The sequence below is a fragment of the Rhinoraja longicauda genome, chromosome 12 (genome assembly GCF_053455715.1).
Source record: "Rhinoraja longicauda isolate Sanriku21f chromosome 12, sRhiLon1.1, whole genome shotgun sequence".
In the NCBI taxonomy this organism is placed as follows: domain Eukaryota; kingdom Metazoa; phylum Chordata; class Chondrichthyes; order Rajiformes; family Arhynchobatidae; genus Rhinoraja; species Rhinoraja longicauda.
Window position 1 is genome coordinate 42,304,268 of NC_135964.1, and position 26,795 is coordinate 42,331,062.

General features: G+C 41.8%; 2 protein-coding genes across 6 annotated transcripts in view; one reads left to right on the plus strand and one right to left on the minus strand.

Annotated features, from left to right (window-relative positions):
• Positions 1-6,677, plus strand: part of sonb (SON DNA and RNA binding protein b) — a 41,218-nt gene extending 34,541 nt beyond the window's left edge. For 2 of the 5 annotated variants that reach the window (XM_078409632.1, XM_078409635.1), the window contains exons 9-12: positions 483-630; positions 4,702-4,770; positions 5,363-5,478; positions 6,473-6,677. In XM_078409632.1, coding sequence (XP_078265758.1) covers positions 483-630; positions 4,702-4,770; positions 5,363-5,478; positions 6,473-6,637 — 498 coding nt within the window. In that variant the 3' untranslated portion in view covers positions 6,638-6,677. Of the gene's footprint in view, positions 1-482; positions 631-4,701; positions 4,771-5,362; positions 5,479-6,472 lie in introns of those variants that run through there. The other 3 variants (XM_078409636.1, XM_078409637.1, XM_078409634.1) reach the window with 2 other exon arrangements.
• A 6,863-nt stretch (positions 6,678-13,540) lies between these two features.
• donson (DNA replication fork stabilization factor DONSON) lies at positions 13,541-26,370 on the minus strand. Its single transcript, XM_078408773.1, has 10 exons — positions 26,038-26,370; positions 25,631-25,711; positions 22,198-22,386; positions 21,564-21,742; positions 20,789-20,967; positions 20,322-20,448; positions 19,643-19,756; positions 18,075-18,273; positions 16,382-16,594; positions 13,541-14,080 (listed from the first exon to the last, which is right to left on the minus strand). The coding sequence occupies exons 1-10, from the start codon at positions 26,368-26,370 to the stop codon at positions 13,943-13,945; spliced, it is 1,752 nt and encodes a 583-aa protein (XP_078264899.1). The 3' UTR covers positions 13,541-13,942.
• Positions 26,371-26,795: the final 425 nt, after the last annotated feature.

Genomic DNA, 26,795 nt, shown 5'->3' on the forward strand with positions numbered 1-26,795 from the left:
GCATCCAAGTTACAAGTATTAATCTAGCTTCCTACTTATTTTAATTTGTTCCTTTTCAGCCACCATGTTGACCTTTAGTTGCAACTATTCTGCCAGGCCATTTGGTTAATTGTTGCCCAGTTTGCATTATCTTTTACTTTAATCATATTTCAAGTTAAATACTAAATATTAAGTTAATGTAATTTTCAAACCAACTTATCTACTACTTATTCCCACTATGACTAAATTCTCATCTTGCTCAAGGCCCTTCTGCTCAATTCCATTTATGATCACAACTACACAGTCTTTTCGAAGCATGTTTCCTGAAAGCTCTTGAAACAATTATTTACATTTTTAATTTGGATTATTTGACTCATATTTACAATGTGTTGTGTAATGATGCATTCCTGAAAATTCCAATTTGCTTTGATTTGTATAGTTGTAAAGATGACATTGTCATCTTGGAAGATTTGTTTTCATTAAACCTGTCTACTTACGAACAGGATCAGTTCCTGAAAGCTGCCCCTTTAACTGGAGGAATGGGAGCACAATTGATGCAAAAAATGGGATGGAGAGAAGGAGAAGGACTGGGAAAAAACAAAAATGGAACAGTAGAGCCTATAACTGTTGACTTCAAGACTGACCGTAAAGGTGAAGATGCTCATTACCTTTTGGCTTTTGCTCATTAATACAGCAGGGAGTAGAATATGTTTCACAGCAAAATTTAAAAAGTGATAATCTCTCTGAGAAAGTTAATGTTAGTTTTCTATTTTAATCATGAAGATTGAAGCCAAAAGATTGATAAATAAATCAGTTGTCCACAATTTTTCACCTATCACGAAAAATAGGTAGAAATGTGTGGTCAGTTTATATATAATTTGTTCTCCAATGTGTGCGCCTGCTACAGAAAGAGCGTTGCAATGGGAATATGTTTCAATAAGATCCCCTCTCATCCTTCTTTTTTCTTAGAAGGATGAGGGGGGATCTTATTGAAACATGATTATTAAGGGATTGGACACACTAGAGGCAGGAAACATGTTCCCGATATTTGGGGAGTCCAGAACCAGGGGCCAGTTTAAGAATAAGGGGTAGGCCATTTAGAACGGAGATGAGGAAAAACTTTTTCACCCGGAGAGTTGTGAATCTGTGGAATTCTCTGCCTTAGAAGGCAGTGGAGGCTGATTCTGAATGCTTTCAAGAGAGAATTACATAGGACACTTAAAGATAGTGGAGTCAAGGGATAAGGGGGGGTACTGATTGTGGATGATCAGCCATGATCACAGTGAATGGCGGTGCTGGCTCGAAGGGGCGAATGGCCTACTCCTGCACCTATTGTCTAAAGTCGGCAGATGACACTAAACTGGGTAGGATTATGAATTGTGAGGAGGATGGAATGAGGTTTCAGGGTGATTTAGATTGAATGAGTGGGAAAAAGCATGGCAGATGCAGTATAATGTGAAGTTATCCACTTCAGTAGGAAAAACAGAAAAGCTGTGTTTTAATTAAACAATGGTAGATTTAGATGTGTTGATTTACAAAGGGACTTGGATATAGTTGCATATCAGTTACTGAAAACAAATATAAAGGCCCAGAAAACAATTAAGGCAATTCTTAGTAAGAGGGTTAGCGTACAGGAGCAAAATGTCCTGCTACAATTAAACAGGGCCTTGGTGAGGCCATGCTTGGAGAATTATGTGCAATTTTGATCTCTTTACTTGGAAAGGATAGACTTGCAAAGGAGTACAACAAAGATTCACCCGGGTTGAAAAAAAAGACACAAAGTGCTGGAGTAACTCAGCAGGTCACACTGTATCTCTAGAGTACATGGATGGGTGACATTTCGGGTCAAGCCCCTTCCTCAGGCTAATCCAGTTCTATGGGGATAACGTTGGAAGAGAGGTGGGGGTAGGACAAAGCCAGGCAAGTAATAAGTGGATATAGGTGAGGGGGGTTGATTGGAGGATGGCTGGAGAAGGCCCAGAGATGACAAGACAAAAAAAGTGAAATAAGGATAGAAGAGTTGTAAATACAGATGTTCCTCGACTTACAATGGGGTTACGTTCCGATAAACCCATCTGCATTTAATGCATTTAATACACCTAACCTACCAAACATCATAGCCACCTAAACTACCGAACATCAGTATCGTACCGCATATCACTAGCCCGGGAAAAGATCACAATTCAAAATTCGAAGTATGGTTTTTACTGAATGTGTATCGCTTTTGACTTAAAGTCAAAATATCGCAAGTCGAGGAGCCAATGGAATGTTGGCCTTCGTAACAAGAGGAGTTGAGTATAGGAGCAAAGAGGTCCTTCTACAGTTGTACCGGGCCCTGGTGAGACCGCACCTGGAGTACTGTGTGCAGTTTTGGTCTCCAAATTTGGGAAGGATATTCTTGCTATGGAGGGCGTGCAGCGTAGGTTCACTAGGTTAATTCCCGGAATGGCGGGACTGTCGTATGTTGAAAGGCTGGAGCGATTGGGCTTGTATACACTGGAATTTAGAAGGATGAGGGGGGATCTTATTGAAACATATAAGATAATTAGGGGATTGGACACATTAGAGGCAAATAACATGTTCCCAATGTTGGGGGAGTCCAGAACAAGGGGCCACAGTTTAAGAATAAGGGGTAGGCCATTTAGAACGGAGATGAGGAAGAACTTTTTCAGTCAGAGGGTGGTGAAGGTGTGGAATTCTCTGCCTCAGAAGGCAGTGGAGGCCAGTTCGTTGGATGCTTTCAAGAGAGAGCTGGATAGAGCTCTTAAGGATAGCGGAGTGAGGGGGTATGGGGAGAAGGCAGGAACGGGGTACTGATTGAGAGTGATCAGCCATGATCGCATTGAATGGCGGTGCTGGCTCGAAGGGCTGAATGGCCTACTCCTGCACCTATTGTCTATTGTCTATCTGTATAGGCAGAAGGTGACAAGGGAAGAGAGAAATGGATGTAAAATCCTAATGGGGCACAGGGAAGGAAGGTAGGATGCGTTTGTAGGTTAGTTACCTGAAATTGGAGAATTCAATGTTCATGCTGTTAGGTTGTAAGCTGCCCAAGTGGAATACGAGGTGCTGTTCCCCCAGATTGCACGTGGTCTCACTCTGGCAATGGAGGAGACACAGGACAGAAAGGTCAGTATGGGAATAGGAGTGAAAGTGGTTAGTAACCATAGGATCCAGCAGGCCTTGGTGGACCAAACGCAAGTGTTCAGCAAAATGGATGCCTGATCTACGCTTGGCCTCACCAATGTGAGAGATTAATTTAACTAAGTTTGTATTCATCAGTGCCAAGTAGAATGTCTAGGCAGACTGGATGTGTATGCTGTTTAGAATGAGAAATCTTGGTCTAGGCAGACTGGATGTGACTGCTGTTTAGAATGAGAAATCTTGGTTTTGGATTGCAGGGCAAGAGACTTGGGTGAGAAGAAAATTCTAAACTCAGAAGATGGTAGACTGTGACTGGTTGTTTTATTCTTGTATGCTGCAACCTTTCTTAAATTCTATTACTCAGAGATAGATCTCCTTATTCACTTCGGGCTGCACTTAGGGCTACCAACTAAAGATGTACAATCAAAAGAATTGCGCAATTCAATGGCTGGCATAGGTTTGGGGTGGGGGTGACGACCCCATATGGGACGAGGGTCTATTGTATCTCACCCTTAGTAGCCAAACACCCCCTCCGGTTTTGAGACACCCAACCGGTGGCGGGCTTCCCGATCCCAGCCTGAGTAGAGGCTTCCAATCAGGAACTCAGGACCTGGCTCAGAGCCCCAGTGCACCCCCTATCCCGCAGCCATATACCCTACCGCTGATCGCCCCCCTCCACCTGGCTATACAGATGTGACTTTTCACCGAGGACCATGTGAGGGGACAAGGAGCAAAGCCCATTCGGAGTCCAGTGGCTGAAGCAAAGAAAAAGGACAGATCTCCACATTACCATTAGCGTGACCACGGTGTTGCTGTTTTAATGTGTTCCCCATCATCTAGTTGAAGCTTATTAGAACTCATCTTAATAGACAATAGGTGCAGGAGGAGGCCATTCGGCCCTTCGAGCCAGCACCGCCATTCAATGTGGTCATGGCTGATCATTCTCAATCAGTACCCCGTTCCTGCCTTCTCCCCATACCCCCTGACTCCGCTATCCTTACGAGCTCTATCTAGCTCTCTCTTGAATGCATTCAGAGAATTGGCCTCCACTGCCTTCTGAGGCAGAGACTTCCAGATTCACAACTCTCTGACTGGCCCCTTGTTCTGGACTCCCCCAACATTGGGAACATGTTTCCTGCCTCTAACGTGTCCAACCCCTTAATAATCTTAATAATCTTATACGTTTCGATAAGATCTCCTCTCATCCTTCTAAATTCCAGTGTATACAAGCCTAGTCGCTCCAGTCTTTCAACATATGATAGTCCCGCCATTCCGGGAATTAACCTAGTAAACCTACGCTGCACGCCCTCAATCGCAAGAATATCCTTCCTCAAATTTGGAGACCAAAACTGCACACAGTACTCCAGGTGCGGTCTCACTAGGGCCCTGTACAACTGCAGAAGGACCTCTTTGCTCCTATACTTAATATTACAACACCTGCAGTTCCTTGTGTCTCCATTTTAACATCACAAATACTCGGGCATGTTCAGAAAAAAAAGTAATGGTATCTTCTGGTTTATATTAAAGTAAGTTGTTTATTCCTTTCACAAATTTACAGCAAACATTATTGCCATTTAGGTCTGGTAGCAGAAGGAGAGAAAGCACAGAAGAAATCTGGAAATTTCCCCGCACTGAAGGATTTATCAGGTATAAATACACTCATCTTTATATTCTGCTGCTGAATTTAAGTAGTAGTTACTCAAACAGGAATACTGCAAAATACAAATGCAATTTCCTTAGAAGTCAATGCATTTTATAAAAATCACATATTGCAAGTATTGACATTCTGAATTTTACGCCCACCCCATACATAGCATGGTTATAAACAATCTTTTGAATCTAAAGGACAATAGACAATAGGTGCAGGAGTAGGCCATTCAGCCCTTCGAGCCAGCACCGCCATTCAATGCAATCATGGCTGATCACTCTCAATCAGTACCTCGTTCCTGCCTTCTCCCCATACCCCCTCACTCCGCTATCCTTAAGAGCTCTATCCAGCTCTCTCTTGAAAGCATCCAACGAACTGGCCTCCACTGCCTTCTGAGGCAGAGAATTCCACACCTTCACCACTCTCTGACTGAAAAAGTTCTTCCTCATCTCCATTCTAAATGGCCTACCCCTTATTCTTAAACTGTGGCCCCTTGTTCTGGATTTTAAAGGAGGTAATACTTTAATTACAAATCATTACATAATGATTTGATGATTAAATGCTATTCTTTTCTGTTTGTGTAATCCTTAGGAAAACACCCAGTCTCTGCTTTAATGGAAATTTGTAACAAGAGAAAATGGGCCCCACCTGATTTTTTGATGATTCGTGACAGTGGCCCAGATCATTGTAAACATTTTCTATTTAAGGTGAGAATATTAATGCAGTCATTATTTAACTCAACGTCATGGTTAGCAATATTTTCTTAAGTCTGTTAATATTTCTTGTTTATACAATCAAATTAGTGCGAGATACAAATACATGTCTAGAGAACAATAGATTGCCAGCAATTAAACCAATTACCAAATGGGAGAATTTTGGAATTAGGATGCCTTTAAACTGGTTTGATCCTTGTGTACTATAGGAGCATGTTTAAGTTCAGCCAAAATTAAATGGAAATTATAAAGTCAAAAACTTTACGCAGCTATGTTCAGGAATGAATAAACACAATTAAACATGGTAACTTAAATATGTAAGTGGCAAAAGTTCGGATTAGCAAAGGTAATTAAATGCCTTAATGTACATCTGTAATTTTCTCCGTAAATTGTGTTTTCCTTTAATATATATAGAAATAAATTCCAGCCCAGCAAATTAAAAGGTGACTTTGTAAATGAAAAGTAATGAGCTCCTTAATTTCATGATGTGCACATAATGGAATTAACATTTGGCATTTTACCCCAAATAGCTATTGACTATAGAGATGGGTAGTTAGCAAGAATGAAGCAACATCAAACTGGACACAATTGGCTGGACTCACTTTCTAGAAATTTATATTTAAAAAATCCAGGTACAGTGAAATTGGAATTCAAAACTAGCCTCCTGGAAAAAATAGACAATTCCATCAACAATTTTATAGACAAAAACACGTTGATGTCTTCCTTAATTATAGATCAGCTGCCTACAACGACAGTGGCTTCTCACTTGTAGAATGAATACTACCTTGCTTCGTTCAAGTTCATAATGGTATTTAATTTTTAACAAGTGTCAACAACTTGATTGTTGCAGACAAATGTGCAAGTGTTACGCATTGACAGGTTTAGTAATTTTGTATAGTGATGTTTAATACTCAAATATTACATTAAAGTAAATTGAAAAATGTTAAAAGTTCTGACCATCTCACTTAGATATACATTTCTGTGACAGGTGCTGATCAATGGTACAGAGTACAAGCCTAACCTCGCCAGCCCCAACAAGAAGCATGCTAAGGCCTCAGCAGCTACTACTGCTCTGCAGGCCCTGGGACTTGTTCCAAAGGATACTGTTATTTCAACCACAAATTTTCAGAATGCCTCCGATGCCACCACATAAATGACCTCCCACTACTGTAAAATTGTTTCGTGATTCTGTAAATAAAGATGTATTATATTAGCATTTCCTTGCAAATTCTTTTGAAGATGATCCCTGAATTATTGACAGGCAGCATTTCTGGAGAGAAGGAATGGGTGACGTTTCGGGCTGATTCAGGTCTCAACCTGAAATGTCACCCACTCCTTCTTTCCAGAGATGCTGCCTGTCCTGCTGAGTTACTCCAGCATTTTGTGTCTACCTTCGATATAAACCAGCTTCTGCAGTTCTTTTCTGCACACTTACTCTCTGGTTTTGTTCACTCCACTAAAGAGAAGTTTTAGCGTAGTTGATTGTCTAGTCACAGGCACCAAAATCCAAGACAGTCTCAGATATTAAGGTGTACATAGAAAATGTTTTCTCAAACAAATGGCTAGAAGGGATGGTATTTGCTGTATCAGCAGCCGAGGCTGTTATGAGAAATATTACACCCATCTATTTATGCAGTGGCAGTGAAAAAATGACAGGATTCATTGCACATGACCTCCATTCATTGAATATAGCAAGTAGCAGCAGCAGCAGCCAGCAGCAATCAGCAGTAGCAGCAGCAGCAGCACTAAGCTGTGTTGCTTGGGAAGTATTGTGTGGGGATAGTAAGGAGTAAGACCTGTGTGATCTCCCGGACAAGTTTCGATCGCCTAGCTTGGGGTCGGAGAGGAATTTCCCGGATTTTTTTTCCCAAATTGGCCTGGGTTTTTAATCCGGTTTTTCGCCTCTCCCAGGAGATCACTCAGTTCTTTTGGGTGGGCGGTTGGAGCGGTTGGAGCAGCGGCCGGGCGGTAGGTTTAGTAACCGAGCACGGGGCTTTGGGGAGTATGAGTGCCAGGGCAGTTTATTGTTCTGGGTGTCGGATGTGGGGAATCTGGGAGTCTGATAGTCTTCCAGACATCCACATCTGCGCCAGGTGCGACGAGATGGGGCTCCTAAGGGACCGTATTAGGAACCTGGAGCGGCAGATTGATGACCTCCGTTTGGTCAGGGAGAGTGAGGAGGTTATAGATAGGAGTTACAGAGATGTGGTCACTCCAAGACCACGGGAGGTAGACAAGTGGGTCACGGTTAGGGGGGGCAAGGAGCAGGGACTAGGGAGTACCCCGGTGGCTGTACCCCTTGGAAATAAGTACTCCTGTTTAAGTACTGTTGGGGGGAACAGCCTACCTGGGGGCAGCGACGGTGCCCGGGCCTCTGGCAAGGAGTCCGGCCCTGTTGCTCAGAAGGGTAGGGAAAGGAAGAGGAGAGCGATAGTAATAGGGGACTCTATAGTGAGGGGGTCAGATAGGCGATTCTGTGGACGCAGTCGGGAGACCCGGATGGTGGTTTGCCTCCCTGGTGCCGGTGTCCGGGATGTGTCTGAGCGTGTCCAGGATATCCTGAAAGGGGAGGGAGATGAGCCAGAGGTCGTGGTACATATAGGTACCAACAATATAGGTAGGATAAGGGAAGAGGTCCTGAAAGGAGAATTTAGGGGGCTAGGAAGAGAGTTAAAAAAAAAGGACTTCCAAAGCAATAATCTCAGGCTTACTGCCTGTGCCACGCGATAGTGAGAATAGGAATGGAGTGAGGTGGAGGATAAATACGTGGCTGAGGAACTGGTGCAAGGAGCAGGGATTCAAGTTTCTGGATCATTGGGACCTCTTCTGGGGGAAGTATGACCTGTACAAAAAGGACGGGTTGCATCTGAACCTGAGGGGAACCAATATCCTGGCGGGGAGATTTGCTAAGGTAATTGCGGAGACTTTAAACTAGTACGGTTGGGGGGAGGGACTCAAACACAGATAGCTAATAGGCAGTGTGTGAAGCAGGAGGCAGAAAAGGGAAACACTCAGACCCAATATGTAGGAGAGAAAGAAGGGAAAAGAAATAAACTGAGAATAAGAAATGATGGGTCCCTTAAATGTGTATATTTTAATGCTAGGAGCATTGTAAGAAAGGTGGATGAGCTTAGAGCCTGGATTGACATCTGGAAGTATGATGTTGTGGCGATCAGTGAAACATGGTTGCAGGAGGGTTGCGATTGGCAATTAAATATTCCAGGATTTCATTGTTTCAGATGTGATAGAATCGGAGGGGCAAGAGGTGGGGGTGTGGCATTGCTTGTCAGGGAGGATGTCACAGCGGTGCTTTGGCAGGACAGACTGGAAGGCTCGATTAGGGAGGCTGTTTGGGTGGAACTCAGAAATGAGAAAGGTTTAGCAACACTTATAGGGGTGTATTATAGACCGCCAAATAGGGAATGAGAATTGGAAGAACAAATATGTAAGGAGATAGCAGATATTAGTAGTAAGCACAGAGTAGTGATTGTGGGTGATTTCAATTTTCCGTATATAAACTGGGAATCACATTCTGTTAAAGGGCTGGATGGTTTGGAGTTTGTAAAATGTGTGCAGGATAGTTTTTTGCAGCAATACGTAGAGGTGCCTACCAGAGAAGGGGCAGTGTTGGACCTCCTGTTGGGAAATGAGACGGGTCAGGTGACGGAGGTATGTGTTGAGGAGCACTTTGGGTCTAGTGATCACAATGCCATTAGTTTCAATATCATTATGGAGAAGGTCAAATCTGGACCAAGGGTTGAGATTTTGGATTGGAGAAAGGCTAATTTTGAGGAGATGAGAAAGGATTTAAAAGGAGTGAAATGGAACTTTTTGTTTTATGAAAAGGATATAATAGAGAAATGGAGGATATTTAAAGGTGAAATTTTGAGAGTACAGAGTCTTTATGTCCCTGTTCGGTGGAAAGGAAAGAATAATAATTTGAAAGAGCCGTGGTTTTCCAGGGAAATTGGACACTTGGTTCGGAAAAAGAGGGAGATATACAATAAATATAAGCGGCAGGGAGTAAATAAGGTTCCTGAGGAATATAAAGAATGTAAAAGGAATCTTAAGAAGGAAATTAGAAAAGCGAAAAAAAGATATGAGGCTGCTTTGGCAAGTAATGTAAAAGTAAACCCCAAGGGGTTCTACAGATATGTCTATAGCAAAAGGATAGTGAGGGATAAAATTGGTCCATTAGAGAGTCAGAGTGGACAGCTATGTGCTGAGCCGGAAGAAATGGGGGAGATATTAAACAATTAATTTTCTTCGGTATTCACCGAGGAGAAGGATATTGAATTATGTGAGGTAAGCGAAACAAGTAGAGTAGTGATGGAAATTATGAGGATTAAAGAAGAGGAGGTACGGACACTTTTGAAAAATATAAAAGTGGATAAGTCTCCAGGTCCTGATAGGATATTCCCTAGGACATTGAGGGAAGTTAGTGCAGAAATAGCAGGGGCTATGACGGAAATATTTCAAACGTCATTAGAAACGGGGATGGTGCCGGAAGATTGGCGCATTGCGCATGTTGTGCCTTTGTTTAAAAAAGGTTCTAAAAGTAAACCTAGCAATTATAGACCTATTAGTTTGACGTCTGTGGTGGGAAAATTAATGGAAAAGATACTTAGGGACAATATATATAATTATTTGGACAAACAAGGCCTGATTAGAAATAGTCAACATAGATTTGTGCCTGGAAGGTCATGGTTGACTAATCTTCTTGAATTTTTTGAAGAGGTTACCAGGGAAATTGATAAGGGCAAGGCTGTGGATGTTGTCTATATGGACTTCAGTAAGGCATTTGACAAGGTTCCACATGGAAGGTTGATTAAGAAGGTTAAATCGTTGGGTATTAATAGTGAGGTTGCAAGATGGATTCAACAATGGCTGAATGGGAGATACCAGAGGGTAATGGTTGACAATTGTATGTCAGGTTGGAGGCCAGTGTCTAGTGGAGTGCCCCAGGGATCTGTGTTGGGTCCACTGTTGTTTGTCATTTACATTAATGATCTGGATGATGGTGTGGCAAATTGGATTAGTAAATATGCAGATGATACTAAGATAGGTGGTGTAGTTAGTAATGAAGTAGAGTTTCAAAGTCTACAGAGACTTGGGCCTTTTGGAAGGGTGGGCTGAAAGATGGCAGATGGAGTTTAATGCTGATAAGTGTGAGGTGCTGCATTTTGGTAGGACAAATCAAAATAGGACGTACAGGGTAAATGGTAGGGAATTGAGGAATGCAGTGGAACAGAGGGATCTGGGAATAACTGTGCATTGTTCCCTGAAGGTGGAATCTCATGTGGATAGGGTAGTGAAGAAGGCGTTTGGTATGCTTGCCTTTATAAATCAGAGCATCGAGTATAGAAGTTGGGATGTAATGTTAAAATTGTACAGGGCATTGGTGAGGCCGAATGTGGAGTATGGTGTGCAGTTCTGTTCGCCAAATTATAGGAAAGATGTCGACAAAATGGAGAGGTTACAGGAGATTTACTAGAATGTTGCCTGGGTTTCAGCACTTAAGCTACAGAGAGGTTGAACAGGTTGGGTCTTTATTCTTTGGAGCGTAGAAGGTCGAGGGGGGACTTGATAGAGGTTTTAAAAATTTTGAGAGGGACGGACAGAGTTGACGTGGGTAGGCTTTTCCCTTTGAGAGTGGGGAAGATTCCAACAAGGGGACATAGCTTCAGAATTGAGGGACAAAAGTTTAGGGGTAACATGAGGGGTAACTTCTTTACTCAGAGGGTGGTGGCTGTATGGAATGGGCTTCCGGTGGAAGTGGTGGAGGCTGGCTCGATTTTATTATTTAAGAGTAAATTGGATAGGTATATGGATAAGAGGGGATTAGAGGGTTATGGTCTGAGTGCAGGTAGATGAGACTAGGTCAGGGAGAGTGGTCGGCGTGGACTGGAAGGGCCGAACAGGCCTGTTTCCGTGCTGTAGTTATATGGTTATATATAAATGAAAAAAAAAAATCAGAAACCGAATTGTTGAAAGCTAGGCTGGCATTCCATCTTTTCCTGTGAATGGTAAACAGGTGTGCATTCAGTAAGATACAGGATATGGCTTGACATTTAAGGGTGGCATTCTTAAATCTCACAGATTCTTACTGCTACTGTCAACTCATTGTTATCTCTCAGCTGTGGCCATAAGGAAACCTCAAACCATCCACTTCAGCTCACAACAGTGCACATTTGGCACTTTGCCAATGAAAGTAATGAGAAAAATGAAATTCAAAGTATTTGTTCAATTAAAATGGAAATAAGTAGTTTGTACATATGGATTTCACAAAATGCTGGAGCAACTCAGCGGGTCAGGTAGCATCTCAGGAGAGAAGGAATGGGTGACGTTTCGGGTCGAGACCCTTCTTCAGACTGATGTCAGGGGGGGCGGGACAAAGGAAGGATATAGGTGGAGACAGGAAGATAGAGGGGGAAGGGAAGAGAGGGACAGAGGAACTATCTAAAGTTAGAGAAGTCAATGTTCATTCCGCTGGGCTGCAAGCTGCCCAAGCGAAATATGAGGTGCTGTTCCTCCAATTTCCGGTGGGCCTCACTATGGCACTGGAGGAGACCCACGACAGAAAGGTCAGACTGGGAGGGGGAATTGAAGTGCTCAGCCACCATGAGATCAGGTTGGTTAAGGCGGAGTGAGCGAAGGTGTTGAGCGAAACGATTGCCAAGCCTGCGTTTGGTTTCGCCGATGTAAAGAAGTTGACATCTCGAGCAGCGGATACAATAGATATGTACATATGGATGATAAGTAGAAACAAGGTGAGAAATTGCCTAAACATGTGCAAGTTGAAGAAAAGTCTCGAACAAGGCTCAATTGGTATTTTTAATAAATAGACACATTAAAATGCCACTGAAATGGCAGTGCATACAGAAAGTGCAATAACAAAATTATCAATTCTGAAGCTAATACTTTGCCTATAAATCTTAGAGCTTCTGAACAACATATCTGCCCAATGTTGAATGTAGACTGGCAAAATAAAATCTGATAAAATCCATTTTTTACTACTTTGAGATTTAGAATGGCTTTACATTTTTTCTTCTGTAAATAAATGGTTTTATGGTTAAACCAAAAAGCAGATAACTACAAACTAAAACGTGCCCATGTCTTATGCTTTATCAGTTTACAGGTCGCATCTAGTTCATTCTCATTCGTCTCTGGGACGTCATATTTATCACAGCTAAAATTAATGTTCCAATAAGATTAACACAAACCTAAAACCACCTTAACTGTTGCTCGACAGTTTATTTTCATTTTCACCAGTGGCTCAGTACTTCAACTCCCCCTCCCATTCCCAGTCTGACCTTTCTGTCATTGGCCTCCTCCATTGTCATAGTGAGGCCCAGCGCAAATTGGAGGAACAGCATCTCATATTTCACTTGGGCAGTTTACACCCCAGTGGTATGAACATTGACTTCTCCAACTTCAGATAGTTCCTCTGTCCCTCCCTTCCCAGTTCTCCCACTAGTCTTCCTGTCTCCTACTACATCCTATCGTTGTCCCTCCCCTGACATCAGTCTGAAGAAGGGTCTCAACCTGAAATGTCACCCATTCCTGCTCTCCCTAGATGCTGCCTGACCTGCTGAGTTACTCCATCATTTTGTGTCTACCTAGAAATTGTATTGCATCAGTTTCATTATATGATAACGCTGGTTTCTACACATCTAATAGTAAGAAGTTATTTTTTTTGACTAGCATGACAGCCCTCTGAAGGACCCCATGCAAATATATGGCAGAATGCACAGTAGGCAGTTAGATGTGGGTACAGAACTAAATTATAGTTTATTATATCCAACTCAAATAAATGGATTGAACATTTAACACCCATTTCACTTCCAGCTGTTTACAATCTCATTGATGAACAAAGGTAATGTGTAAACTGTATTGCTGGTCTTCACTCAACTAAATAGGTTCATTCTACAATAGACAATCTGTACAGGAAACAATCTGGATACATTATGCACTACTGGTAATAGTTTGACCCTAATTAAGTCAATAAGACCCCATCCACCAGATTCATTGTCGTGGATGTACCTATTAATAGCACCTCATTTTGAGATAAAATAGAATTGCATGTTTACTATAGTAGAATCTGACTAATAATGGGTAAAAAGTCCTTTAGGCAAAATAAATGGATTTTTCAAGTAGCTCCTACCGAGTCAGCTTCACACGATTAAGATATAAAATGCATTTATCATATGCATTTAAAATAAACCCAATTTCAAATAACATAGGTAATACTAATGTCGAATATTAACTGAAAAACATGAGTATTTAGTCATTTGACGTCCAATGTTTTTTGGCCTCTAATTGCTTCAGTTAATGTTCATTGTTAAAAAAACGATCTAGTTTTCTCTAGAATTCAGTTGCACGTCATTCAACATCTACAAAATGTGAATAATTAAAACTTTTTAAAAGTAAATCACAGCCTCTACTGGAATTTCAGCATTCACAATTTCCATGTATATTTATAGTTGTTCATTTCTATATGCTTTATGGAGGATTTTCCAATGGTTGGCTGTTGCACTAGTTGAGTCAGTGTTTCTGGGTGTAGACCATAATTAGACAGCTCGCCTGAAGAGTGATCCTGTTTTAAACAAAAAGGAATTTGAATGTTCAGCATGTAAATAACAACAAAATGAAAACATTAGATGTAGTCTCTTCCTCCACCTGCTTAGTTAGGTTTGTTTCTCCATGCCATAGTACCCGATTGTCCTTTCAGTCGAGGGAACATTTTACAGCTGGGACACTGTACGTGGTTCTGTTAATTATAACTACAAAACTCCCACAAGTTCTGTGAAATGCCTATGGCAACGTTATACAAGGATGTTTTATAAATGCAAACTGTTGATGCTCTATCCCTCTTGTATCCTGGGATATACACAGTAGGTTGATGATTGTACCCTGTTCAATTTCATTCACATTTCCTCAGCTTTCCAAAGAGTAGCCCACGCAGTAAGAAAGATAACATTTAGGCATGGGCTTATTTGTGGCAAGGAACATTTGTGCCAGCCAATGACCTTGTTCAATAAGAGTAAACACCTACCCTGACATTCAACAGCATTACTATCACCAAGATGAAGCCAGACAGGGCCATTGGAAACAAAGTAAGCAGGAAAGAACTCAAGCAGGGAATTAGGAGGGTCATAACAGGTCACTGGCTAATTGGATTAAATACATTTCTAATGCTTTTTATACACAAATTAAAAACGAGGGTAACTAGGGATAGGCGGGACTATTCAAAGATAAAGGTGGAAATCCATGCTTGGAGTCAAATGCAGGTGAGGCACTAAACTAGTCCTTTGCATGGGTAGTCACAAATACATGGAAGATAGTGCAATCTGGGGTATACCAACATAGGGCATTTTGAATCAAGTGGTAGTGGTGTTGGGTCTCTTGAAGGGAAATAAATCCATAGGACCCCACAGGGTCTATCCCAGATTATAGAAGCGCAAGAGGGGAGATTAATCAGTCCTCAAAAATCAGAAGGCTGCGTGTTCAAATCACGTCGGGGTCACCAATGTAGTGTGCCAAGTAGGCCGAAATAACGACAAGTAGTCAGGGTTAACGAAAGTGTGTTTACTGTATCTAGCCGGAACTCCAAAGGGGATGAGAGTCATGCGGTCCTTGACCTTTATACTCCCGGCCGAAGTCCGCCTCCTTGGATCGACCCATTCCCGTGCAGAGGGGTCGTGAGTGGTATGGCCCGACCCTCGGGAGCCGCCACAGGATGCTCTGCAGACGAGGTCCTTGAAGATTGGCGAGCAGCCAATGTTGCTCAGCAGGTCAGGCTCTAGAGAATATGGACATATGATGTTTTGGGTCAGGACCTTTCTTCAGACTGATTGTGATGATGGGGTGGGGGGGCAAGAAAAGCTGGAAGAGAGGGGAGGACTAAGCCTGGTGATGTCAATGCAGGTGAGGGGAGGTTTTGATGGACAGATGATTGGACAAAGGCCAAAGACAACGGGTGCGAGAGAAGGATAGATGCGAGGCTTGTTAATCGATGCTGCTCCTGATGTGCTGGTTCATTCTGTAGGTATCTGCAGCCTACACCCTACCACCCCTAGGTTAGTTACCAAAAATTAGAGAATTCGATGTTCATACCACTAGGTTGTAATCTATCCAAACAGAACTAAAGAAATTCCTCATCTCCTTCCCAAAAGAACGTCCTTTAATTCTGAGGCTATGACCTCTAGTCCTAGACTCTCCCACTAGTGGAAACATCCTCTCCACTGTTCCACTAGTTTGCACATGGCTTCACTCTGGCAATGGAGTTCCTCCCTTAGCTTTCCTCAATATTCCATTTTCTCTTCTTACAAAAGTATTGGATAAATTAATTATACTCTTGACTTCAGGACATCATGCTTTCCAATACATTTGGAACTTTTGACCATTGTAGTATAGGGAAGATTTCATGACCCACCCCCATCCCCCAAAAAAACTGTTTCAATTATATTGTTTGAGTTGAAATGTATTGAAATAAAACACACACATTGAGCCTCGCACTGCCGAGAACTATTGTGTGCTACCAAATGTTGGATCTTTCATCTGCAGCTGAGTGAAAAAAATATTAGCTTAGCATCTCGTTTAAAGAATTGGGATCTCCAAGATAATAATATTTCAATTATTCCAGTGATAAATTTCATAGATTGTATTTTATCATAGATATTCATAGATTTTGTTTCAAGTCACGGGGTGGGACTTCAACCTGGAATTTAATGACAAGCCAGAATAGCAGCAGCTTTGCTCATTAACTGTTCTCTCTCATATCCTGTGCAATATTACAAACGTACATCTTTCCCCCAAATATTGTTTGCATTCAGATATCAGAAACCCATCCAAAAAAAAACTTTAATTTTGATGGTATAAATTTGTCCTACTTTACCTTATCTTCCTGATGTTCCAGTTTGAGGGGTACGTTAAACACTGATGTTGGTTCATGCGTGCGAAAGTTTGCGGTGAAGTTTCCTCTCTGAGCCGATTTCAGCATCAATGTCAGACTGTGAATGGTGTGAGGCATGATAGGACCAGTGATCTCAAGGCTGTGAGATTCCTTCATCCCAGAGGGATGCTGTGCCCTTATGTTAATACTTCTTGCCTGTATAAATGATGCAAATGATTACTTGTGCAAAAACTCCATGAAGACAAAATACTACATTTACTGGTAATCTGATGAAAGAAAAACTGTACATGCTTGGTAGGTCCAGCAGTAACTGGAGAGAAAAACTTAATATTTCACATTGCTGACCCTTCAGAAAAGTCATTAAATGGAAACGCTACATGGTTTAACAAGTTATCTTTCTTTGAAATAACATTTTCTATAATCATTTCTCCTGCAACTGGCAATATAGACTCTGCACATTTGCTAGTCTTTTTATTTTAACATTGTTATAAAAACTATTCTCATCATTGCTTATATTTGTTTTCACTAAATTACCTGTTTCGTAGCCTAGTTATTACATTTTCACAAGGCTTCTATTAAGACAAACTAGATTAAGCAAAATATCATTCAACTAGCAGGTCCTGCAAGGTTAATTTAATTGAAATTAAAGAAATCATAATAAAATACCACATTTCAGTCATTTTTACATGTAGGCCCCACACAAATAGAGGCCAAAAGAATGATAATGGCAGACCTCCCAACATTTGATTTTACAAATTCCTCATTTTGATGTACAAAATTCAGAATTTTACATCAAAATTCATAATATGGCGTGTAATGCAACTTTTCAGCAAAAACGTATGCACGCCAAATGCACATATGTGTTGCGCCACATTCATGTGTGAAAAACGACTATTATTTCAAACAGTCTAGCTCTTGGATATGTACAATGTCAGGCCTATCATGAGTATATTCTGCTATTTATATAAAGGTTATTGCACAGAAATACTTTTTACAACACAAAGAAAAGAAAAAATTGTTTTGTTTTTTCTATTTTGCTTTTTCCTTACACATCCCAATTCTCTTGATATTGAATAAAACAATGGTCATAAAATGTATGACTAAGTTATGAAGAAAGTTTCATTTAAAACTGCACATACCTAATTTCATTGAAGACATACTTGTTTCAGTGGTCTTCAACAGCAAATTACAACAGCCCATGTCCCCCCCACCACTCCTCCCACCCCCCCTACATTCACCCACCCCATCCCCTCTTAACATCAACCGGCCTCATGCTACGCGGCAAGGGCGGGGTATGTGTTTTGCGGAAAAATATGAGGCAAAATCGGAATGGCGAAAATGAAATAAAGCGGCAACTTTCCACCAAATTCAGAAGGGTTGGGAGGTCTGTAATGGGTCAATTTATTTTACACTCGAAGCGAAGACAGGTAGCAGATTTAAGAATGCCAAAAGAGTCCATTTTGATTAATAATTTGATTCAAGACAGATAAAGTTCTGAAGATAAACAAAAAATGTTTTCTTGGACAACTCCAGGCAAACCGATTATAGTGATAAATACACAAGATAAATAGCAAATCTAAATTGGCCAAATAGAAAGCAAGCTTTACAACTTACTTCACAACATACATGTTTCCTGTGCTTTTAGAAAAATACATTTTAGTATATTAAACCTCACCTTTAACGTCTGCATCGTGGCTCCTCGGAATGCAACAGGTGCCAAAAGTGTAGGTGGGAGTCCTGCTTGGGGTCCAGCTACAGCTACTATGCTCTTATTGTTTATAAGGAAGTTCAGCAAAGTAAATGTGTGCAGGCCTTTCACTAGCACAGCTGATTCAGGCTTGTGGTCCATTTGCACAAGGTTGTGCTCCTTACGCCTGGATTTTAGCATGAAGGAAAACCCATTTCAAATTATCTGTGTAGTATCTCTCGACAAATCTACAAATAGTTACAATTAAATTTATAACTAATATTTTTTAGCACTTTAAACCTTTCCATATTGTATTTCATTTGATACTGTACATTATGCATTTTTTTTATTGGCAAACGTCCAATCTGTGTTACATTAACATTCCTTTCAATATTGAGATATTCATACAGTAAAGACAGAGTACATTGGCACAATGCAACTTTATACAGAAGGACTATCACTATCCTATCCCTCTACCCCTGCCACCTTTCCCTTCTCTGGTCCACTTCCTCAATTCTTCTTTGATCTAGTCATCCCCGACAGTCTCTTCAGTTTTCACCCTACAGATATAAATCAGTTTTCCATCCTTCCTTTGGGCGTTAACCCTTCTCCATTGCATTTGTTAGAAGTCAGAGTGATACAGTATGGAAACAGGCCCTTCGGCCCAACTTGCTCACACCGGCCAACATGTCCCAGTACACTAGTCTCACCTGCCCATGTTTGGTCCATATCCCTCCAAACCTGTTCTATCCATGTACCTGTCTGTTTCTAACTGTTCGGATAGTCCCTGCCTCAACTACTTTGAGGTTATATGAGATGGAAGAGGATGGTCCATTTCCAATTATTTACTTATGCCACTCTTCTACAGCCATTTGTTGTCTATTCAAAACACTGGAAATTAAGTGAATTTTTGTGCTCCAATACTATAACATACTGCATGACAATCCCACCTTAAATGTTATGTACCCAACTCTTAGATATCACAACTCAACATTCCCTTGCAACATTGCTGTTTATGTATTTATCAGGGATCCAACTATTTGTATATTTATATAAATGAAATTCTGCAGGCCATGACTAGTGCAGAAACTAATCTGCACTGAAATAAATTACTATGTCTGAAATAAACACTCAGCCTTTTCAGTAGAGTCTTTGATGTATCTGCTAACACAAAGTTAACCTTTTTTCTCCTCTAGAATAGATCTCATTTATACACTCAGAAGGTCACTAGCCAAAACTGCCTAATAAAAATCAATGATGTGAAAATAGCAATGCAGTTAAAGTGGGTGGAAGCATTTATCTAAAGCAGCAATGCTCTTTTCCCCTATAAATATATTACATGGAAAATTAACACAAACCATTCTCTGCTACCTCTTTAGAAACCAAAGTGTACATTTAGGAAAGACGATGTCATTGCTACAATAACACGATGGACATTTAGCTAACAATTCAGAAGGAACCAAAGAAAATGAAAATTAAACTGCTGTGCCATCATTCAATCGCTTAACCTGAATCTGTTACTTCTTCATTCACCATGAAATTGCGTTTAAGGATACAGTTTAATGGACATCGAGTTAAGTTTTCGAACGTTGTCCTGTACACCCATATATTTCAGCCAGGAGGCCCCATCATCATCATTGTCATCCTCTTCACTATTGCCGGCATGTTCTCTATGTTAAAAAAGTTTGTTTTCTGTTAACCATTCATGATGGTAAAATATATGGAATTATAAATAAGTTTATTTTCGTAGAATTAAACTTTTTTAGTTTTCATTTACGATTAAAATAAACAAATACAAATATTGGTAAGAAGATTTTTAATCATCTGCATTCATATGGCTGGTCTCCGTTTGCAATTGCTCCATTTTATTTGAGCCTATGCAGATCCATTTTCACAGTTCTAGTCGTTTTGTTAGGTTAAAGTCAATGTACCGACTGAAGTAATTATAAAGGCATATTAAAGTTCTAATAATTTGCATACAAAAATAAACGAAGGGATTGAGTAATAACAGTTCAGAATTTTTGCCTCAAAAATGCCCTCTTCTTTTGCTTTTGCACCTAATTAATGCCATTTTGATTCAATGTTAATGTCAGGAGCACCCATGCCACGGCTGCTCTAGTAATTAAAAAAAAACCCAGGGCTTTATTTGAAAGGAAGCATTAAGTTCTCCTGGTTTCACAAAACCCATTTCCCCCAAAATATCCACATAGTATTCTTCCCATAAAGCAGACCTACTTCTGAATATCTGAGTTTTTCTCCTGTGCTTCTACGCTTGGAATGTGTGCACCCAAATCTGTAGTCTCGCTTTTTTTTGCCTTTCCATTTCCACCATCTTCCAGTAAGGGCATGGAAAATGTAATCCCTGTGCAAAGATAAAAATCATCAAAAAAGATACCACCAAAAACAGGAATCTAATAACGATGCCACCATTTTTATTCAGACAGGCTATCACATTCTGCATTATGATAGGATAACCACATCAATAAGAAAATAGATTTAGGATCAAGTTGTACGAGGGCTGGCAGACAGAAGCAACATTACAAAGTAATATTGGGCCCGTTAAAAAAAAAATCACCTGATATATCCAGATGCAAAGGATTTTTGATTCTCTTTTTGCAAGTGGTAGGTCAAATCTGTATTACCAAATTCCCTGCTTCCACATGATGGCAATATTAAGTTTAAAAATGTATGAAATATTTTACCTTCATCTTTCATGGCTTCTCGAAAACCCCTTGTAGTTGGGGAAATAACAGCTGTAGGGACATCACTTCCTGCTATTCCAGCTGCCCGGAACAGCACAGTGAATTGATACGTGGAGAAGTAGAAATAAGGGCAAAGTTTGGCTCGCAATAAATTATACAGTGAACTAAAACTGAGTGACCTGGAAAAGAATCAACAAAAAAAATCACTTGAAGCGAGCTGCATTGTTACATTGCGTGAACATCTTTGCGCTTGCTGAAAACACTAAAGTAGAGTTCAAATTTTCTAGGAGTTGGATTTATATTTCATTACTTCAAAAGACAATCAAGCACAAGCTTACAATGGCATTACCACAAAAGTGCTGTTAATTTGGACAAATCTTACAGGTAGCAAATTAACAAAAGAAAATGTTATCTTGATCTTTTGTTTATGTGGAAAGAATGATGCTGACCAAGATAGAATTTTTATCTTCAGTCATGGTTTCCACAAACACGCAGACACAATCATGTTTTAAAGCTCACAAAAATAGTGTACCTCTTCAGTACTGAAGATAATATCCATCCGGCTTTGAAATGTAGTTTCTAAGAGATTGTGCCTTTTAAAAGTGGAAAACTGGGCAATGTTAATCTTTCAGCCCAAATAATGAGTCTTTTCTAGCATGTGAAATGCAATAAAAGCAATTCATATTTTACCAAATCGATGGGAAAATATCTATCATTTACATTTGGTCAACTAAGTTTTTTGTAAAAAGGTGAAAACAAAAAGCAAGCAATATACCATTCACCCATGAGCACTTGTTGGAGCTCTTCATCATGTGCCCATGGATTACTTTTGCCAGCCATTTTCCGTTCAGCACCTATACGAGGGAAAAGTGATAGCCATGGTAGCGAAGGATGAAGCCAATATACAAGATTCTGCTGGAAGGCACAGCGTAAATCTGTACACGATTTTGGATCCTACGTAAAATAAAAGTTTTGTATTGACATTGAGGAATTAGATCATGCTCAACATCTTAACTTTAAGAATCTATGAAAACCCTGTCATTCAAATGTTTCTTTTTAAATTAGCCCAGTGCATTGATATGTTATTCCATGGATTCCCCACTCTAATCCTTTAATCCATTTTTAAAAAATGTGTAAAGTTCAGGTCAACATTTGCCCCATTACATTTTATATGGTGATTATTGCCTACAAAGAATGTTGGCAAATTGTCATGACGTTACACAAATTATCACAATAATCAATTTCATCTCTCAATCGTAAAATCTGACTAGGTTGTTCTTCCCACCCTCTACATCAAGGAGAAGAAACATGATTCGCTTCAAACTGAATGCCAAATTTTATCATCATATTTAATAAATGTTCCAATGTCACTATAAAAATGTAAGATATAGTTTAAACTAATCAAATACCTCTATGTGCAAAGGGAAATCGACCACTGAGGAACGACAGTGTTGAATTAATCCTTTGGCTTCTTCTGATGCTTTTAGCTGACCTGTCCAAGTAAAAGGATGAGGGGACATGAACAGAACCCATGTTTTGACACTCCAGTCAGCAGGCAAAGAAGTGAATCCAGGCAGTGCTCCAGAGTACTGTAAACTCTGCAAAAACAAAATCAGAAAAATTAAAGGACTTTCAAAAAAGTGTTAAAACAGCTGGTTCTCCATTTTTCACCCTGAAGTAGATCTGCTGAGCCAAATTGCAAAGAAAAATCATTCCATGATACTCAATGTTTGTTACATCAAATGGGTCCCAGTTGGCTTGATAAAGAGCTTAATGCAGAAACACATAAATCTAAATATTTGAAGCTCAATTCCTAAATTGGTGCTAAATTACCTACTTTGGGGGACCTGGCGTTCGGGGACCGCCATGAGGGAGAACAATGGACAATAAGGGGGAGGGGCTGGGTGGGTGGGAGACAAAGGGTTGTAAGCTGTCCAAGCGAAATATGAGGTGTTGTTCCTCCAATTTGTGTTTAGCCTCACTGACAATGGAGGAGGCCTAGGACGGAAAGGTGGGAATGGGATTTAAAGTGTTTGGCGACCGAGAGATCAGGTAGGTCCAAGCGGACTGAACGACGGTGTTCAGCAAAACGATCGTTCAGTCTACATTTGGTCTCGCCGTTGTATAAGAGTCCACATCTTGAACAATGGATAGTACATGAGGTTGGCGATGCGTGAACCTCTGCCTAACCTGAAAGGACTGTCGGGGTCCCTGGACAGAGTCGAGGGAGGAGACTGGTGCGGTTGTAGGGGAAGGTATCTGGGGAGAGGGCAGTTTGGGTTGGAAGGGATGAGTTAACCAGGGAGTTGCGGAGAAAGAGCAAGGGTGGAGCTGCAGGGTAACGAGGAGGCACCCTTGAAAAGAAAAGCTTGCCTGGTACATTATTGATAGCTATCCAGTGAACTCTGCAGGAAAATACATTAAGTACTGCTACCTGTTATTGGGCTTTCACTTGCAATTAGCCATTTAATGGTCCCCTTGTTCATAACCAGATGTTTTAGGACTCCAGAATTTCAATCTGATCGGTTAGTTGTGAGATAATATAAGAAAATAACTGCAGATGCTGGTGCAAATCGATTTATTCACAAAATGCTGGAGTAACTCAGCAGGTCAGGCAGCATCTCGGGGGAGCAGGAATGGGTGACGTTTCGGGTCGAGACCCTTCTTCAGACTGATGTCAGGGGGGCGGGACAAAGGAAGGATATAGGTGGAGACAGGAAGATAGAGGGAAATCTGGGAAGGGAGGGACAGAGGAACTATCTAAATCCGCCGTCATGGTCTCAACTTCCACTGCTTCGCCGATGATATCCAGCTCCTCATCTCCACCAAGTCAATCTCCACCACCACACACTCTACACTGACAAACTGCATCACTGAAATAAAATCTTGGCTTCAATCAAATTTCCTCAAACTCAACTGCAACAAATCTGAAATCATCATCATTGGTCCAAAAACGCTCACCAAATCCACCCAAAACTTCATCCTCAATATTGATGGTCTCCCAGTATCCACCTCCCCTCACATCCGGAATCTTGGAATCATCTTTGATCAAACCCTCTCCTTTGACAAACACATCACAAAGATAGCCTTCTTCTACCTCAAAAATATTGCCCGTCTCCGTCCATCCCTCTCCTTCACAGCTGCAGAAACCCTCATCCACGCCTTCATCACCTCCCGTCTGGACTACTGCAACAGCCTCCTCTATGGCTCACCCTCAAAAATCATCAGTAAACTTCAATATTCAAAACTCCGCTGCCCGTCTACTCACCCACTCCCCGATCCATGACCATATCACCCCCGTCCTTTACAAACTCCACTGGCTCCCCATCCCCCAGAGAATCCAATACAAAATCCTCCTCATGACCTACAAAGCCCTCCATAACCTGGCCCCATCCTACCTGACTGACCTCCTCCACAGGCACACTCCCACCTGCACCCTCCGCTCTGCTGCTGCCAATCTCCTGTCCCCCCCATCCGGACCAAACTCAGATCCTGGGGGGGACAGGGCTTTCTCCATCGCTGCTCCCACCCTATGGAACTCACTACCCCAAACCGTCAGAGACTCCTCCTCACTCACCACATTCAAAACATCACTGAAGTCTCACCTCTTCAGCACTGCCTTCAACCACTGAAGGTCATCTCACCTTCTGTCTCCATTCTCTGTTCGTTTACTTATTTATCTATTTATTCACTTCTCTATGTTCTAGAAATCCCTGTAAAGCGTCTTTGAGTGTTTGAAAAGTGCTATATAAATGTAATGCATTATTATTATTAGTATTAAAGTTGGAGAAGTCGATGTTCATACTGCCCAGGCAAAATATGAGGTGCTGTTCCTCCAATTTCCGGTGGGCCTCACTATGGCACTGGAGGAGGCCCATGACAGAAAGGTCAGACTGGGAATGGGAGGGGCAGTTGAAGTGCTCGGCCACCGGGAGATCAGTTTGGTTAATGCGGACCGAGCGCAGGTGTTCAGCGAAGCGATCGCCGAGCCTGCGCTTGGTTTCGCCGATGTAAATAAGTTTGCATCTAGAGCAGCGGATGCAATAGATGAGGTTGGAGGAGGTGCAGGTGAACCTTTGTCTTACCTGGAAGGACTGTTTGGGTCCTTGGATGGAGTTGAGGGGGGGAGGTAAAGGGACAGGTGTTGCATCTCGTGCAGTTGCAGGGGAAAGTGCCCGGGGTTGGGGTGGTTTGGGTAAGGACGAGTGGACCAGGGAGTTACGGAGGGAACGGTCTCTGCAGAACGCAGAGAGGGGAGGGGATGGGAAGATATGGCCAGTAGTGGGGTCCCGTTGTAGGTGACGGAAATGTTGGTGGATGATATGTTGGATCCGCTGGCTGGTGGGGTGGAAGGTGAGAACGAGGGGGATTCTGTCCTTGTTGCGAGTGGGGGGAGGGGGAGCAGGAGTGGAGCTGCGGGATGTAGAAGAGACCCTAGTGAGAGCCTCATCTATAATGGAGGAGGGGAAGCCCCGTTTCCTGAGATAATTTAGCTCTTTGTATTGCATGAGATTCGGTCACGTGGTCTGTGATGCAGCTTTACGAGGCTGGAACCCCTGTTTTTAGATATGCCTGTTGCTGCTTGCAGCATGTCCTTCTGCGCTCCTCACTGAACCAGAGTTGACCTCCCTGACTTGATTCTCATGGAATAGCAAGGGATATACTGGGCCAATAAATTACAGGTTGTAATGGTTGTACCTCATGGATGCCTGTTATTTCTAAACTGTCAAGTTATCTGCCTTCATTACTTCCCTTTGAATTTATTTGTTCATGAAGTAATATGATGCTGCAAGATGAAATCATATAGATTTGCAGTTCCGCTTTTTGCAAAAAAAATCTTACTTTAACTGGCACAGGAAATGGCAGTTCGTGGGAAATAAACTTTTCTTCACAAATGGAATCTTCACCTCCTTTAGATGGCACCTATACATACCAGAATAAACATAGGCAATATTATTAGGTAAATAAAAGTACCATTAAAACACATATAATTAGGTGACAAATAGAGGCTTGTATACAAATAAATTACATAAATCTAACTCAGATCTAGGGGCATTTCTGTGTTTTTTTAAGCCAGGTCTCTGCTCTGGCTCCACAGTGGCCATCCAATTATTAATGACAAATCAAGGTTTCATTTTGACAACCCCGATTTTTGACAATTTGGGAAACCAGAAGGAACTGTCTCCACACTGTGCGACTCTGTCTGCAGTTCCTTCTTACAGAGAGGGGTTGTAAGGCAGGGGTTGTACCTGAGGGTCCCCTTCGATCTGCGGCTTCTCCTCGGCTGCAGGAGACGAGCTCCCTGCCGACAGCCCGCGGATGTTGGCGACGTCGGCGAACGGGTTCCTCCTGCACTTTTTACGCTGTTGTTGCTGCTGCTGCTGCTGCCCCAGGCCGCCGTGCTCATCCACCTTGTCGGCGGGGGAAGCCGGCGTGGCGATGGTCGGCTGCTCGGAGAAGCTGAAGGCGCCCGATGGAAGTTGTCCGGCAGCGCTGCTGCGGGCTCGTTTCCTCCTCAACCTCAGCACCTCGGACGGCTTCCTAAAGCTGGGCGAGTAGCCGGCCACTTGCTCGGCCGACATCTCATGAAGAGGGGGGAGGAAAGAAGCTCCCAAACAGAAGCCTGGCGGCAAGTTTCAGGCGCCTCAACTGCAAGTTATTTAATAATAACTAACTCACATCCCTAGCTATGGGACTTGTATTCAACTATCCTCCACTGTTCCTTTTATTAAATGATTCAACAATTTAAGTCTCTCTCCCTCAGGCGCCGCTGCCGGATGAAGGTTTTAAAATTTGGCGCCAGCTCGCGTCCCAACAGTTCCCGCCGAGTTAGTGCGCATGTGCGGCGCCGGGACCCCTCCCCCTCATGGGCGGGGCTGGACCAGAGCCTTGGCGCATGCGCGCCGTGGACCGTCCAAGCAGGTAGAGACTTATTCATGACATTGTTGGGATTGTGAATGGAGGCCTGTGTTTGAATAACTGTGGTTCAAACACAGCAGAGAGTGAG

Coding starts and splice junctions, on each gene's coding strand:
- donson (XM_078408773.1), bottom strand. CDS start 26,370: ATGTCGGCCGAGCAAGTGGCCGGCTACTCGCCCAGCTTTAGGAAGCCG. Junction 20,968..21,563: donor CAAGTGCTCATGGGTGAATG/GTATATTGCTTG, acceptor ATTCTTTTCCAG/GTCACTCAGTTTTAGTTCAC. Junction 20,449..20,788: donor AGAAGCCATGAAAGATGAAG/GTAAAATATTTC, acceptor ATCTTTGCACAG/GGATTACATTTTCCATGCCC.